The following is a 15,562-nucleotide window of genomic DNA, read 5'->3' on the forward strand; positions in this document are numbered from 1 at the left end:
GTGTCCTTTCTGCACCAGCAAGATCAGAGAGCCTGCGTGCAATTTTAATCAGTACGGGGAGAGGGGAATAGATAGAGGGGCAGAGAGAAAGAGAGAGACAGAGAAAAGGGGGTGGGGGGATTGATCGCCACAGAGCAAGAGAGTGTGTGTGTATGTCAGACAGACAGAGAAAGAGAGGCATAGAGACGTGAGGGAGGGGGAGTTTGGAAACGAGCGGAGCGTAAATGCCGTGCAGCGGGTCTCAGCATCAGACGGCATATGGCAGCCCTGCAGAGCTCTCGGAAAGGACTCTGTCAGTGAGAACTGGCTAAAAAGCAAGTCGAAGAGAAAAGAAAGCCAGAAACAGTGAGTGAACATGATGCACAGCTGAACTGAGATCTCTTTATGGTGATTACCAGCCGCGGCCAATGCGCTGCCGATGGAGCAATGTGTCATTTGGATGTTTTTCTTTGTGAGCGCTGAATGCAGCTGCTGCTGTGACTGAGCATTCCCGGAACAGGGATGCAGCAATCCTTGCCCCCAAGCGCAAGACCCTTAGGAACGTCTGCAAGAAGAACGGAGCGACCAGAGCAGGGGGTTGGGCTGCCACAAGAGGGACCGTGTCGCCAACTGGGCTTTCTTATGGGGTTATCTGTCCATCGTTGGAGCTCATTAATTTTGGTTGGATGTACCTATGTTTGATGCTGTGTTCCATTTTGGTATGTTAGCCCGACGAGGTGACTCTAAGCTCAGAGGGACCAGCAGTCCTTGGATTACCGTGACCGGAACGCTGCCCGATTGGAGCTGAAGTGCCCTCAGGAGCGTTTTCTAGAAGAACGGAGCAACCTGTGCAAGGGGGGCAGGGCTGCAAGAAGAGGGACCGAGCCATCAACGGGGTTTCTTATAAATTGTATCCACTGGATCAAGTCTTGGTTTAATCTCGTTTCAATGGTGCATTCCGCTCTGGTATGTTTGACCGGCGAGGTGCGTCTAAGCTTGGAAGGACCAGGAGTACTTGGATAACCGTGACCAGAACGCTACTTTGACTGGTTGGGGAAGGGGTCAAACAGGCTGCTTTCTAATGGTGGGAGGGATTCCTCATCAACAACTCAAGAGAGGAATGGAAAAATATGCCATGAAGATCTTTCGAAGGACGAGCTGGCGTCACGCAAGGCTTCTGGTGGCATTTTGGTGGACTGTTGATCAATGAGTTGGACGGCTTGGTATGAGGATCCATGACTCTGTTGTAGCAAACTCAGTGACATTAGTATTCTTACCCTCCAGCTGTTCTTAGGGCTTTACTAAGGGGTTTTACTTCCAATTTCAAGGACAAGTCTGTTTTATTGAGCTTTGCGGAATGTTCGTTTCATAGGGGCAGAGCAGGGGCAAAGCAGGGCGCACTTTCCTGCTACTTCCTACTAGCTTCTCGTAGATCTCGATATTTTGCTGCAAGCCAAAAGCTGTCCTTGAACTTTTATGATCTTCCTGTCTGGGCAACGTGCTGACATCCCTCAGTTGTTTGAATCAGATACAGAAAAGCTGAGAAGACATTGCTTTGTTTGTTTGCCCTCTTCTTGAGGAGCGACGCCAAATTGTCGCAATTAATTGACTTGACACTCTTCTTTAAAGGACTACCTGCCAAGGTCTACCTCCATACTCCATCAGCCTTGGCCCTCATCTCCATTGCAGTGAGGGCTTGTGGAGGAATCTCCATTACTAGTTTAGTCTGTATATCTGGGGCCCTGCGTCTAGCGGAGGCCCGTTGCTCAAGCCTGGACACTGCCTTGCTGTTGCTGCTGCTGCCCTCTGCTCTGCTGGCCAAAGATGATGTGGCAGTGCCACATCTCGGCCTCCGAGTGCCGCTGCTACAGGCTAAATGGTTTTTCGCTGCTCAAACGCCATCCTTTGTCGGCAGATGCAGCTGGGAGCCGGGTGCTGGAGCAGTCAGTGGGGGAGTGGCTGGAACACTTGGGCTTTCCTCAGTACGAGAGCAAACTGGTGCTCAATGGCTTCGATGACCTGCGCTACATGGTGAGTGGCTTTTGTGTGTGGGGATTGATTGACACAGCAGGTTGGGCAGGGGATGTGGTGAGTTTCTATATTTCTGACTGAAAATATGATAAAAAGTAATATTTTTTCTATGAGTATTATATATATATATATATATATATATATATATATATATATATATATATATATATATATATATATATATATATATATGTATATGTTTCCTTGAATGAGTGTTTTTTTTAATGTATTCTTTTGTTTTGCATGCAATTTTTTGTTGCATATATATAATTGCATATATATAGCTAGATGGATATATAGATACATGTTTTATATGTTTATGTGTGTATGTATACTTAAGAGATAATTGGTTACAGGTTTGAGTATTCTTGTTCACAAGTACTAGATGTACCTGAAAGTGTTGCAGCAAACTTCCTCTGCTGTCACTTTTATGCAACACTTGATTTTTCAGAAACTAAAGAAAAGTAAGTAAGGCAGAAATGTATATAAATCAGAAGCTAATGTGAATGTGCATACGTTCAGGGGAGTAATGTGATGGAAGATCAGGACCTTCAGGGAATTGGCATCACCGACCCAGGCCACAGAAAGAAAATCCTTCATGCAGCAAAAAGCCTCCCAAAGGTAGCGTGTTTCAGTCCCTAAATAGTATTTGGGCATCAAGTGTGAAATCAGGTGGCATTTATTTTTAAAAAGATAGCATGCATTTCATCCACTTCCACTTAAAATGACCTTGGGACTGGTTGGTTAGTAGTTATTGCAAATATATCTCAGAAAGTGAAGATTTTGTTTACACTTGGTTTGATATTTTGTCATTAAATGTGATCACATTCTGACATTTAAAGCATTACTTAAGTGTCTAAATGTCTCTCCTGGCTTCTCAGAGTGAATTATATATCCTGTGCTATGCATTTTGAGATGGCATTTTCTCCTCCTTTAGGTGAAAGCTCTGGGGTGTGACGGCAGCACCTCTCTGTCCTCATGGCTGGAAACTCTGGGTCTTGGAGAGTATCTGCACAACTTCCTGTCTAGTGGCTACCGAACCCTGGACTGTGTTAAGAACCTGTGGGAACTCGAAATTGTTAATGTAAATGTGCTTTTCATGCTGCTGTGTAAGCTTTGTGTGATGTGTGTACTGTGATCTGATACTCTGACAGTTCTTTTTTCTCTGTGCAGGTGTTGAAAATTGGCCTTCTTGGTCACAGAAAAAGAATCATAGCCTCGATATCAGAGCGACCGTATGAGGAAGCACCTTCGAAATCCAACCGCTTTTCCCAACTCAAGGTTATAGACACAATTTAGCATCATTAAGGCCCAACATGGATTTAATAAAATGTCAATACATGATATTCGCATATAACAATAAATCTGATTTATCTTGCTAATGTGCATCAGATTCAGGACCTGTTGTCTCAAAATACATCACCGCTCAGTTATATGGATCCGTACACCAGTCGCTCCATGGATATGCTGCTTCCATTGGGAGAATCAGGCAGAAAGAGTCGAGCGTTGGATCAGGATGGCAGTATTTCCCTTCGCTCCTTCGGTGAAAGATCACGCTCACATGTAAGCACCTCTGTGACTAAGACCACTGTGATTATAATGGCTCATTTTAAGTAATGAATCACATTGGAGTCATTCTGTGAGAAATGTTGCAAACCGTGTAGTTCTACATTACATAATAAATAAAAATGCATAGATAAAGACATTTTAGATCAAGTTTAGTAATTGTGTTTTTTGTTGTTTTTAGTAGTTTTGGGGTCTTTTTATGTCTATTTTTGTTATTTTAGTACATCAAGATAAACTAAATTAAAATGAGAAATGAGAAATATTGCCATTGCAACTAGCTTAAATGAAAAGGATATATATATATATATATATATACATTATTTCAGTTTACATTTATTTTATTTCAATTAACAAACACTATTTTTTATGGTTTTAATTTAATAACCCTGATTCTTAACAAACACTGATGCAACTGTAATTCTTTGAAATTAAGGCAATAAAAAAATAAAATAATAATGTGAATTTTTCAGACCTAAATAACAGAAAACAAAAACATATTTTTAGCCTACTTATTATTTAATATTTTTTATTGTTTATTTAAAAAAAAAAAACATTTTCTTTGAAGAAGCTTATTTCTGTTAAATGAAATTTCAGTTCAAGTTTGAGGTATTTGTAATGCTATTTTTAAAACTAAAAGTTAATTTTTCATGAAACATATTTAGTAATATTTCCTATTTAAGTTTCCAAATGCTCTCTAACAAATGAGTAAAAATGGTTATGAGGTCTTTGTGAAGAATTCATTCTTGTACATGTTTGAATGCTGATGTCTATTACCACGGGGCACAGTAACACATCTGAACACCACAGAACATGAATAATTCATTCCGCTTTTAAATAAGGCAATTTGTCAATAATTTAAACTCATTATGCTTTTAAATTTATGCAGGAGCAATAGTAAAATGCTGCAAAATACCATTAAATAACTCCACTTTGAATATAAATATACAGTATATCTTTAGTTTTTTTTATTGATGTGACTTTGACTCAGATTTCATTTGTTGTTTTCCATTAGGACCGTCGTGCAGATCGACATTCGCGTCTAAATATTCGCCCTTCCAGCCACTCCGCCACATATACCACAGTCTCCACCTGGCATCATCACCCTGACAAACTTATCACCGAGTCCTGCGTTTATGAGGCCAGAGTAAGTCTTTTCTGAGGATTTGTCTGTTTATTCACTTCACAATAGATTTATAGTATGCCATTGTTTTCTGATAGGAATGTATTCCAAGCTTTTAACAAAGGCTTGGTATGATAGTAACTTTCTTCAAAACCTGTCAGAGTAAAATAGTATTTTCAAGTTTGTGTTTTAATGAAAAAACAAACAAACAAAAAAAAACATAGTATTTCAAAAGGAATAGTTCACCCATCAATGATAATTTGCTGAACATTTACATACACTCATGCCATCCAAGGTATAGATTGGTTTGTTTCTTCACAGAAACAGATTTTGAGAATTTATTGCATCACTTGTTTACCAATGAATGCTCTGCAGTGAATGGGTGCCGTCAGAATGAGAGATGTTTGTAATCAACAAAACCATCATGAAGATGTTTTAACTTCAAACAGTCTCTTACATAATACTTTGGCTTGGAAACTGTGCATATTTCTCTCCAGGTTTAGAAAATATTACTTTTTTTACTGGAGAATGCAATATTATGTATACAGTACTCAGATTTTAGCCTTAATAGTCTTATTCTTAATGATGGATTTGTCTCTTACAAACACACAGCTTTTTTGCATTATAAGACATTAATTAATGGATTGGAGTGGTATGGATTATTTCTGGATTATGGTGATGTTTTTATCAGCTGTTTGGACTCTCATTCTGACGGCACCCATTCACTGCACTGCATTTGGTGAGCAAGTGATGGAATGATACATTTCTCCAAATCTGTTTCCATTAAGAAACAAACTCATCTACATCTTGGATGGTCTGTTTCAGCTAAATTAAATTGGCCAAAGGATAATAGAGATATGTCAGAGTGTGTGCATTAACCAGTTCGGCTCAAACCCCCTTAAGGATTTTCAAAAGAATTGTGACTCAGGTCATCAAGATCAAAAACCAGAGTAAGACAGAGTCTAGATTTAAATAATAAAAGATCCATTAATGAGCACCACATTAAAAATTCAAGTGCTCTTTTGAACGTCATTGTTATTTTTAAAATGTGAATCCTGGGATGAAACTGAGAGAGGAAGTATTATGTAACCTAATAGCGATAGATATATTAATAATAATAGAATTCTAGATTCATAATATTACTAAATATTTCTGTTTCAATCAAAATAATATAAAGCAGGACAACTGTTTACAACATTGATAATAATCAGGAATGTGTTTTGAGCAGCAAATCAGTATATTAGAATGATTTCTAAATAATCATGTGACACTGAAGACTGGAGTAATGATGCTGAATATACAGAAAATCCAAAAGTTATTTTAATAATATTTCATAAAATTGCAATTATATATATTTTTCATTCTTCCTTTTCTAGTATTTAGGTTCTGTGATCATCCGAGACCTACGAGGAATTGAATCTACACAGGAGGCCTGCGCTAGAATAAGAGTACATATACATATATATTAGTCAATTTGCTGTTATACAATGTCTTTGATATTTGTTATGTTTTGTGCACAATTTTGTGAGTCTGCTTTGGTCCATTAATCATTTTTGAAATATATTCTTGCCATCTAATGTTTACCAGAAATCAAAGGATCACAGGAAAGGTCCCGTCATAATACTAAACATCACCTACAAAGGAGTCAAGTTTGTTGACGCAGCCACCAAGGTAAGAGCAACTGCTAAAACACACTGTAACTAAAGTTAACATTGGTTCAGGAGGTTAAACCAACTGTTATTAGTTGTGTTTGCTAAGCCATCACTATCAGAGTTAGAGATTTGTATGACAGTGACCCATCCTGCACTATTTGTGGAACAGACATGAATGATTGATTATGGTTATATATGGTTGCATAGCCCTATGGTTATGAATTAGTGAAATGCTCATGTTTTTTGCGGATGTTGGAAAATTGTGATGGACTTGCTCAGTATTTTTGTACTTTTGCAGGCAATGGTTGCAGAGCATGAGATCCAGAACATCTCCTGTGCAGCCCAGGATCCGGACGACCTTTGCACATTTGCATACATCACAAAAGATCTGAAGTCTGGTTATCACTTCTGCCATGTCTTCACTACAGTAGAAGTGGTGGGTGTTATTTTTGTATAATTTTGCAGATGGGTTGGGGAATTTATGGAAATCTATGGAACTTAATTTGAGGAAATGTAAATAAACAAATATAAACAATATGGTCTTAAGCTGACATGCATGCAAACTACAAATTACAAAAAAAAGACATTTCTGACTTAGATATAATTGTAAGTAGAACTTTAATAAATTATTTTATTGAGCAACACAAATGCATGTGTGTGTTGATGTATAAAAAACTTAAAAAGATCAGCATTTATTCAAAATATAAATCTTTTTCAACTATATATGTCTATACTATACCTTTGTAGCAATTTAACACAATTTAATTTGCTGATTAAAGTATTCATTTCTACTGACTAAAATTTCGACAAAAAAAACACTGACCTTAACTTGTGAACAATAGTTTATTTTTATAGTTATTTTTCAATGTTTTTGTTTGTCCATTAAAAAATATTGAAAAAAATATCAGTTTTTATATATATATATATATATATATATATATATATATATATATATATATATATATATATATATATTAAGAAGCACAATTCTTTACAAAATTTATAATAATTCAGCATATTAGAATGATTTCTGAAGGATCATGTGATACTGAAGACTGGAGTAATGATAGCAAGCTGCTAAAATCAAAAATATAAATATGAATGTTTAATTTAATTTGTTTCTGAAGTAATGATTTTAATGTACACAGGACATACATTTTCTAATATTTTTAACTAAATGTTTTTCTGATAAACTTAATTGAATCTACACAGGATATTAATTTAATATGTAATTTACTATTTATTTTGTTATTAATAATTTTTTTCTGACTGAATTGAATCTACTGTACGTAGGATTTTAATTTTGATTTGACAATTTAATTTAATATTTTCCCCAATACTAGCTATTTTACCCTTAAAATTAAAAAGCATACTGCTTTATGTAAATGAGCTCTGTTGTGATTGGCTGTCCTCTTCACATGTCAAAATGAGTCCAATGTAGTTTCCTCTGCCACTTTTTATGGCCTTACTGAGAGTGAAATCACATATTGTGTGATTATTAAATGACTCTCCGTACAGACACAGACCTATGAGATCATCCTGACACTGGGACAGGCGTTTGAGGTGGCATATCAGATGGCACTCCAGGCACAGAAAGCCCGTCGTCACAGTTCGTATGCTGGTCCAGCCTCCGAAAACATAGAAACCAAGACCAACAGGCCCACCTCGCAGTCCCGCAATAGCATGCGCCGCTCCACCGTGAGTATGACTTCAGCACATGTTATCTGATGTCATATTATCATGAATATACTGTGTTCACATATTTTTGATCACCTCAGAAAACTGTATTTACAGTGTTGCACTTACAATGGATGTCTACAGGCTTTAAATGCAGAAGCAGCACATATATACATATGTTATATTTGAGTTCTACATTTGTCTAAATAGTATATAGTGGTGGGATGTAGTTCTGTTTATGTAAACCTCCCATATTGGTATCCTTGTGCATATCGTGGAAAAGTTACTGGTACATTAAAGGCTTTTAAGTCTCATGTAACTAAAGTCTTTTTCTACGTTAGAAACCTTGTGCATTTTCTGTATTTTAAAGTTTATTGCAATATATCTTCCTTCATTTTGAGTGCATCACTGTAAACATGATTTTTGCTTGCTTATACAAACTGTGGGTCAAAATGATTCTGTGTGTTAAACGACAGCTTGTCACAGATGCTATCCATGAAACTTTAAACCTAAATACAAAAAGAAAATAAATAAAAATAGACCGAATCGATAGACTTCAGTCAGAGTAAATGTCATATTTAATGGCTGTGAAGTATAGAGGTACAACTGACTCACAGTTTCTAAAGGTTTTTCATAAATGTCTTAAGGTCCTTGGTCACAGATTGTTTTCACAAGCATTATTTTCTGCTTTAAAATACGTTTATATTACATTTGGGGATTTTGAGTCACTTTTGACACAGAAAAATCACAGTACATGCTGCAATGTTATTTGTGCGATTGATTTCGAGAAGCTAAATTTGAGTGTAAATCCTTTGGTCATTTCTATTCTGCAGTTCCTTCTGAACTTTAAGGCTTCTATAAAAGGATATAGCAGATGTTTAATGATATGATTGTCAAGCACAGGCTTTCTTAAAAATGATTAGATTATTTGCAGAATTGCAAGACAATAAACATGAAGGAAATTAAAAGCTAAAGTTATTCGTTGTTGATCAAGGGACTGATAGTTAGCTTATATTACAGTGTCAACAAGAGTGAAATATTAAGTTTGTTCAATTTTTATTTCATTTTGAGATTAAAAAGTTCTGATTCTGAAATGTTGATATCATACTAATTGCTGTAATGTTTTCAAACTGGATTGAATGTTTAAGAGTGATACAGCAAATATAAAAAAAATTGTCAAAAATAAAATCTATTCCCAAGAAAACATATCAATTAAATTAAATTAAAAATTAAATTAAATTTATGCATTTAGCAGACGCTTTTATCCAAAGTGACTTACAGTGTATTCAGAAATATTCAAATATTCAGTGCAATTAGAAAAAAATGTTTATGTTATAAGTGCAGGATGAAAAAAATCAGCTAAAACCATGATAGTGAAACTATTTAAAATCCACCAAGATCATGTGATTTCCATATTTCAAATGTTTTGTTATTTTATTTAGACATATATGATAGCGTGGTAAAAATGTACTGCGTTGTAGAAATGGCCCACAGGTTTAGTTGTGTCGAGAGGTATCACCTCCAGTCCTGTTATATTTTTCATGTCTTCTATTACTTTATTTGGTTTCCGTAAGCCTGTAATCTGTCTCTGTGCTTCTGCCCGGTCCTCCTTCCCAGGGTGCACCTGTGCTTGAATGCCGCTGCTGTTACTGTCACACGTGCTCCGCCCACCGCTCCTCCTACCTCCCGCTGCCCTCTATCAGCCCTGGAGTTCAGGTTCTGCTCTTTCTCTTTCTCTTTCTCTCTTCCTCACATTCTCCAGCACTCTTCTTCCTGTTAAGTCTCTGGCTTTCTCTTCCCTGCCACTTACTCACTTTACTAATTTTCCTCTTACGTTTCCAGTTTTCACTGTTATCCACCTATTTTTTCCCCCCCATGTACATTTTTGGTTGACACTAGCAACAGGTCACAACTTTAAAGTGTGGTACAATTAAATTGTTTAAATTCAAGAGGATTTAAAGGTTGCAATCATGTACAGAATGAAGGAGGATGAAGATATGTTGTGTCATTGCTAAATTCTTTCTTTGGCCTGAGGATGTTCTCAGTATGTCAGCGGAGTAGGTTTGTTTAAGCAAAGCTCACCTGTCAAAAGAATACCTGTCCAGGTGATATTTCACTCGAGTCAAAAGGAAATAAGATATTATATCTTGCATGAAGAAAATTATTATTTAATGATTATATTGGCAAAAAGTGTTGAAAAATTGCAAAAAATAAGGCCTATTACAAAGTGTGTGTATATATATATATATATATATATATATATATACACAGACACACACACACACACACACACAAACACATAGATACAATATATGTGTGTGTATGCACAGACAATCACATACACATACATTTAAATTGTTATATTATAAAAAACTTTTTTTTTTAAATGTTTAAATATTTTAGCATTTATACTTCATTGCAGTTAATTTAATATTGCTTAATGCTTAGAATAATAAAACAAAAACAAAAAAAAACATCCATATGCATTATTATGGTAATTCAAATTTTGTGCAGAATTGTCTTGGAAAAAATGTCACAGTGCAGAACTCTAATGGTTCTAAACATAGGCTCATTTTAATGTATGCAAAATGTATATTCTTGAAGGGATTTTGGAGTGAAATATGACCTAGACATGTTTTCAGGAGATTTATTCAATTATAGATGTACTTTACAGATCACTACACAATTTTCAAATTGGGTTTATCATGCCTGGAGCAATGTCTTTAAAATTATTAGCAGGAAAAGTGGAATGAACAGTTTGTGTCGCCTAACATTGTCATTGAGAGGACTTTTCAAAAACAAAGTATTGCGTTTTAAGCAATACTTAAAATGTTGCGTCAGCAACATTGGAGACAGCTATCTTACATTTACACTTTATCAAACTCAAAATCCTCACTTTTTTGAAAACAACTTAAAATGACAGTATCAGGCGACCTTCTTAAGAGACACTACACTAATGATTTCAAGATGAAGATTGTGTGCAAATTGAATTTAAGAATCCATTTGCAAGAACGTTTGTCTGTTAACTAGCAGCTAGAAGGAGCATCTGTTTGTGTATAATCACTCAAACCTGCATCAGGTCCAGATATCAGTGTTGTTGTCTATATCTACGGTGATTTCTCCTACGTGGTGTTCATCCCCAACGGTGAAATGTGGGTTTCCGTTGGCTGCCATTCTCTCCTTCAGTCTCACTCCTCGCTCCTACTTCTCCGGCAGATCGACCCTCTGGAGCCAGAAATGGACCTGCAGTCCCTGGGCAGCACCAGTTGGCTCTACGAACCGAGGGAGTCCTCCAGGCCTTCGAGTAGCACCAAGTATGAGACCACCATATTTTGAAGCAGGGCACGGCCCTTGTCCAATCCCGCCTGCTGCCCCATATCAACCCCACGCCCCATAAACTCGAGTGCCCCGTGCCTTCTCACTGTGATTTGTAGCCTTCCTCAGGGCAAGACTACTTCCCACTCCAGTCCCGACCCCGGCCCTTGCCTGCATTGCCCTCTCGGAGAGCCGTACACCTCCACCTTCCTTTTTTGTCGTCTTGACCAATGAGCGCTTTCTGGAATCCTTGGATTTGCCGTATAACCAGCCTCTTCAAACTCTGGTCCGAAATGGCCTCTTGAAAGCTTCCCTATTTTATACATTATGCTGAATGTTTACGGTTCGGTCCCTCGTGTCAGAGGGTTCTCTATCACAAAACCTCCAAACTTGACACTTGTAGCATTTGTACATCTCCTCATCCGGACGGACATGTTGGCGGAACATTATTAGAAATTAGTAGCCCAACGAGCTCTCTGACTGCAACAGCAATACTAGTACTGTTTTTCAAGTTTACGTACATTCACAGTCATGAATGCAACATAACTAATCTTCCCATCAGCGCTCCTCGAACCTTGTAGCACTAGATCACTTTTTTTCCCTGTAGTTGGACCCACGTTCCCCCCCCACCCCCTGCAGTTCTTCAGTTTTTCAAAAAAGTTGGGTCTGTAATCTCGATTCACATCCAGTGCTTCCTTTTGTCTTACCAGGCATCTGCAGCTCTGAGGCCCTCGGAAGAAAGACTATGCCTGTTTAGAGAGTGTTTAGAGGTTTGGATTTGAAATGCAATACAGTTTAACTGGGAAGAGTAGAATACAGCCCCAAGAAAGTGGAATAACCAAGACAACATTCCTGTTCTGTTTTCTTGTTGGAATTTAATTGACTTTTTTTATCCAATAAGGGAAACCATTTTGTTTCGTAAAGTTCTATATTTGTAACTTTACATGGTTAACATCACATAATACGTGTGTGTATATCCTCTATGTTCATTTTGTGATTGATGATTTGTTATGTGAAATTAGTTCCCTCTGAGACTCCCACTAAAAAGTCATTTGCAGAAAAATGAGACAGAATATTTTCGTAGACATAATAATAGTAAATGTAACTATTTTGAATTGCAAAATAATTCCCACGGTGACAATTATCTTTAGGGAGAAGGTAATGAAGCCAAGAAAAGAAAAAACACAAAGGCTAAAGAGAGAGAGAGAGAGAAAAAGCTCCAAACTGCCTTATGCATATTGTGACATGTAATGAACGTTTGGAAAACCACTGTAAGTTTGCACCACTTTGTTTATTCACCCAAAAAAAAAAAAAAAAACAGAAGAAAGAAAACAATGTATTAGATGCTAGAAATCTGCGATTTTACATTCTTGATGGTTTATGTTTTGTCTTGTTTCTTGTGCCATGTTCACACTGCAGTTAAATATGAATTGACCCCCCACTTAAAGAAGTAACAACAGCATTTTGAAACCAAATTAATGCATGGGACATTTAAAAGAAGAGTGAAAATTTAAATTTAAAAACCATTTTCTCACCCTTAAGTTGTTCCAAACCTGTTTGCTTTTCTTTCTTATGTCAGACATAAAAGATATTATGAATAATGTTGGGAACCAGACAAGTTGCCAAAAGCCAACGACTTCAATGGTATGAAAAAAACAATAGTATGTATGTCAATGGCTACCGTCAACTGTTGGTTACCAATGGTTTGATTACCAATATTCTTTAAAATATGTATCATCAGCAAAAAAATGATGACATGCTTAATTTTATGGTGAAATGTCCCTTTAAGTAGCGAAAGTTGCATTTTATTAAATCTGCGTTAAAAATAATGGCATCAATGTCTGTTGTTTATAAACGTAGTCTCTATAGCGCAACGGTCGCTAAATAACGTCCAGCCATTTAGGGTTTACGAAAGACTCGTACACATACTGAATGATAATTCAGGTGATTCATTTCTTATGTGATGTTGTGTTTCCAAAACATTGCAGTGTGAACGTGGCTGTTTTTGTGTGTGTGTGGAAAGGACTGTTCACTTTAGTTTGATTCTGGCTGTTATTCACTTCTGAACTGCACTCTGTCTCTCATGTCCGGTTTTATTGAGTAACTTAATCTGTTAAAGTTGTGGTAATTTCTTTGTGACTGTGTTGCACATCCTCAACTTCCAGACATCACAATCATCCTCACTCATTAACAACCATCGTTTGCCGTTGTTTTGTCTCATTTCCTAACTCAAAATTGCCAAAGAGGCTAGCTCAAGATCCATTTCACTCATGCAATCACATCCTGTAACGTGAGCTTTGTGTATTTTTGAAATGCTGTCACATTTTTTATATTTCAGATTTAATTAGCAGTCCTGTCTGGGCTCTGACAACTTGATTGGGATTTAAGCGCATTCCCATTTCTGAATTCCAATATATTTTTCCTTGTGTAGCTGACTCCACCTTTCAAGTTTCCGGACACCAAGGTGTGAATTGAAGGGGACTCAGGTGAAACTTTATGTGTGAGTCCAAATGAGGAAGAAATTGAGTGAGTATGCGAGAGAGAGAAAGAGAAATACATAATTAGCACTTAATGGCTGTACCAAACAGACTGTCCAAAGTTGTTCCTATTGCAAAAATAAACTTGAATAAGGACTCAGCCGATAAACTGATTTGCTGGTGATGTGGAAATGGAGGTAACAAATCATATAATAAAATATGAATCGGCATGATATTCAGTTTGACCGAATCTCACAAAGCAATGTCATATTTCACCCCAAAACCAAAAGAAGAGTTTTTGCCAATGCATCCTGTTTTCAGGACTGTGTAGATGACATTATTATCTAAACACATGTTTGCACAATAATTATGCATTACAACTAAGATGTACACTTACAATTGTACTATGTTATCTTTTCTCAATATGATCATAAAGATTTTGACCTGTAATTTGCTTAATTGTCATGACAAATGGTTCAATGCATGGTCCTAAAAATAGGGTTTATTTGCTTCTCATTTAGTTTTGGGGTGAAAGGTGAACATTTCTCAAGTTTTTCATGAGATTCACACATTTATGTCTTTAAAAAGCAAGCAGAACATTTGAGTAATCTCTGGAAAACTGGACTTCTCTTTCCTGAGCACTGTGTGAACATTTTAGTGTTCAATGTTTCCTCTTAAACTGTGGTTTATTTTCATATGGAGAAGGACTTTGTGTGCGACATTGGCAGATTATACCTAAACAAAAAATTATTATGCAAAACAAGAGTTTTGATCTTTTTGGACTCTGTACATTGTTGAACTGCTTGTTGAAGATTTGTGGCATTTAAAACAAAATTGGGTTCAGTTGTGAATCGGAGATGGAAACGTTATGGTTGAGATTAAGTACTTTCATGTAAATCAGCAAAAATATTTTTACCTGAATGTGAAGAATCCAGCTAAATTGAAATCAAATCAGTGGTTGATGCAATGATCTTACTGTGAAATAGCAAAGATGTAGCATACTTAGGCTATTGATTTGCCATATGAAAACTAAGAGCCGAATTAAATGTCACTTTATGGCCACCTATCACAAAGCTGTCTAGCATCACAATGAGTGTTTTATTTTCTTTTTATGGTTAGCAGGTTCCTTGATTTAATGGAAAAGAAAATGGGCACATATATGCAACAGTGGAAGAAAATGATTTACAGAAAAAAGGAAAAAATGCAACCCCCTCAGGCAACACTTGTCCCTCGCTTTCTCTTTGAATTCACTTGAATTTCTTTTGAACTTCACATAATTTGAGCGAATATTGACAAACGATTTAACACCAATTATGTTAGTATCCTCTTTTTCTGGGTTGGGAAGAGTATGAGGATGTCAGAAACACACTAAGATCAGGGCAGATTGCTTGCACTTGACAACACAAGATAAAATACCACTGTTGGCCTATGTAGAAGGTAAAGTAACTACAATTAAAAGATGTCTAATAAATGTACTTTTTGTCCTGAATGTTCATACTATTCTGTATGTTCATTCCATTTACTTAAGGAACAATCACTATCTCAATGCCATTGAACTAATAAATTCAATAGACTTTTTGCTCTGTTTTTGTCTTTGAATTGCATTTTATTTCACTTTAGCATAATCTATGAATTACACCAGCAGCTGGCTTTGTTATTGCTTTCATTATATTACTCTTGAGTGATCAAGATGCATTTTTACTGTGTTTCTATTTAAATTTTACACAAGCAGACCAAATCAAAAC

The 15,562-nt window shown here is 36.4% G+C and overlaps 1 protein-coding gene across 7 annotated transcripts in view; it reads left to right on the top strand.

The window, feature by feature from the left end:
- The window catches only part of anks1ab (ankyrin repeat and sterile alpha motif domain containing 1Ab), a 32,574-nt gene extending 17,179 nt beyond the window's left edge, over positions 1-15,395 (top strand). For 2 of the 7 annotated variants that reach the window (XM_026266057.1, XM_026266061.1), the window contains exons 4-15: positions 1,895-2,010; positions 2,533-2,631; positions 2,948-3,094; positions 3,184-3,291; positions 3,403-3,573; positions 4,589-4,720; positions 6,073-6,144; positions 6,284-6,367; positions 6,647-6,784; positions 7,867-8,046; positions 9,643-9,741; positions 11,242-15,395. In XM_026266057.1, coding sequence (XP_026121842.1) covers positions 1,895-2,010; positions 2,533-2,631; positions 2,948-3,094; positions 3,184-3,291; positions 3,403-3,573; positions 4,589-4,720; positions 6,073-6,144; positions 6,284-6,367; positions 6,647-6,784; positions 7,867-8,046; positions 9,643-9,741; positions 11,242-11,361 — 1,466 coding nt within the window. In that variant the 3' untranslated portion in view covers positions 11,362-15,395. The remainder of the gene's footprint in view (positions 1-1,894; positions 2,011-2,532; positions 2,632-2,947; positions 3,095-3,183; positions 3,292-3,402; positions 3,574-4,588; positions 4,721-6,072; positions 6,145-6,283; positions 6,368-6,646; positions 6,785-7,866; positions 8,047-9,642; positions 9,742-11,241) is intronic. The other 5 variants (XR_003291970.1, XM_026266062.1, XM_026266063.1 and 2 more) reach the window with 5 other exon arrangements.
- The last annotated feature ends 167 nt before the right edge of the window (positions 15,396-15,562 follow it).

The sequence above is a fragment of the Carassius auratus genome, chromosome 6 (genome assembly GCF_003368295.1).
Source record: "Carassius auratus strain Wakin chromosome 6, ASM336829v1, whole genome shotgun sequence".
Classification (NCBI taxonomy): domain Eukaryota; kingdom Metazoa; phylum Chordata; class Actinopteri; order Cypriniformes; family Cyprinidae; genus Carassius; species Carassius auratus.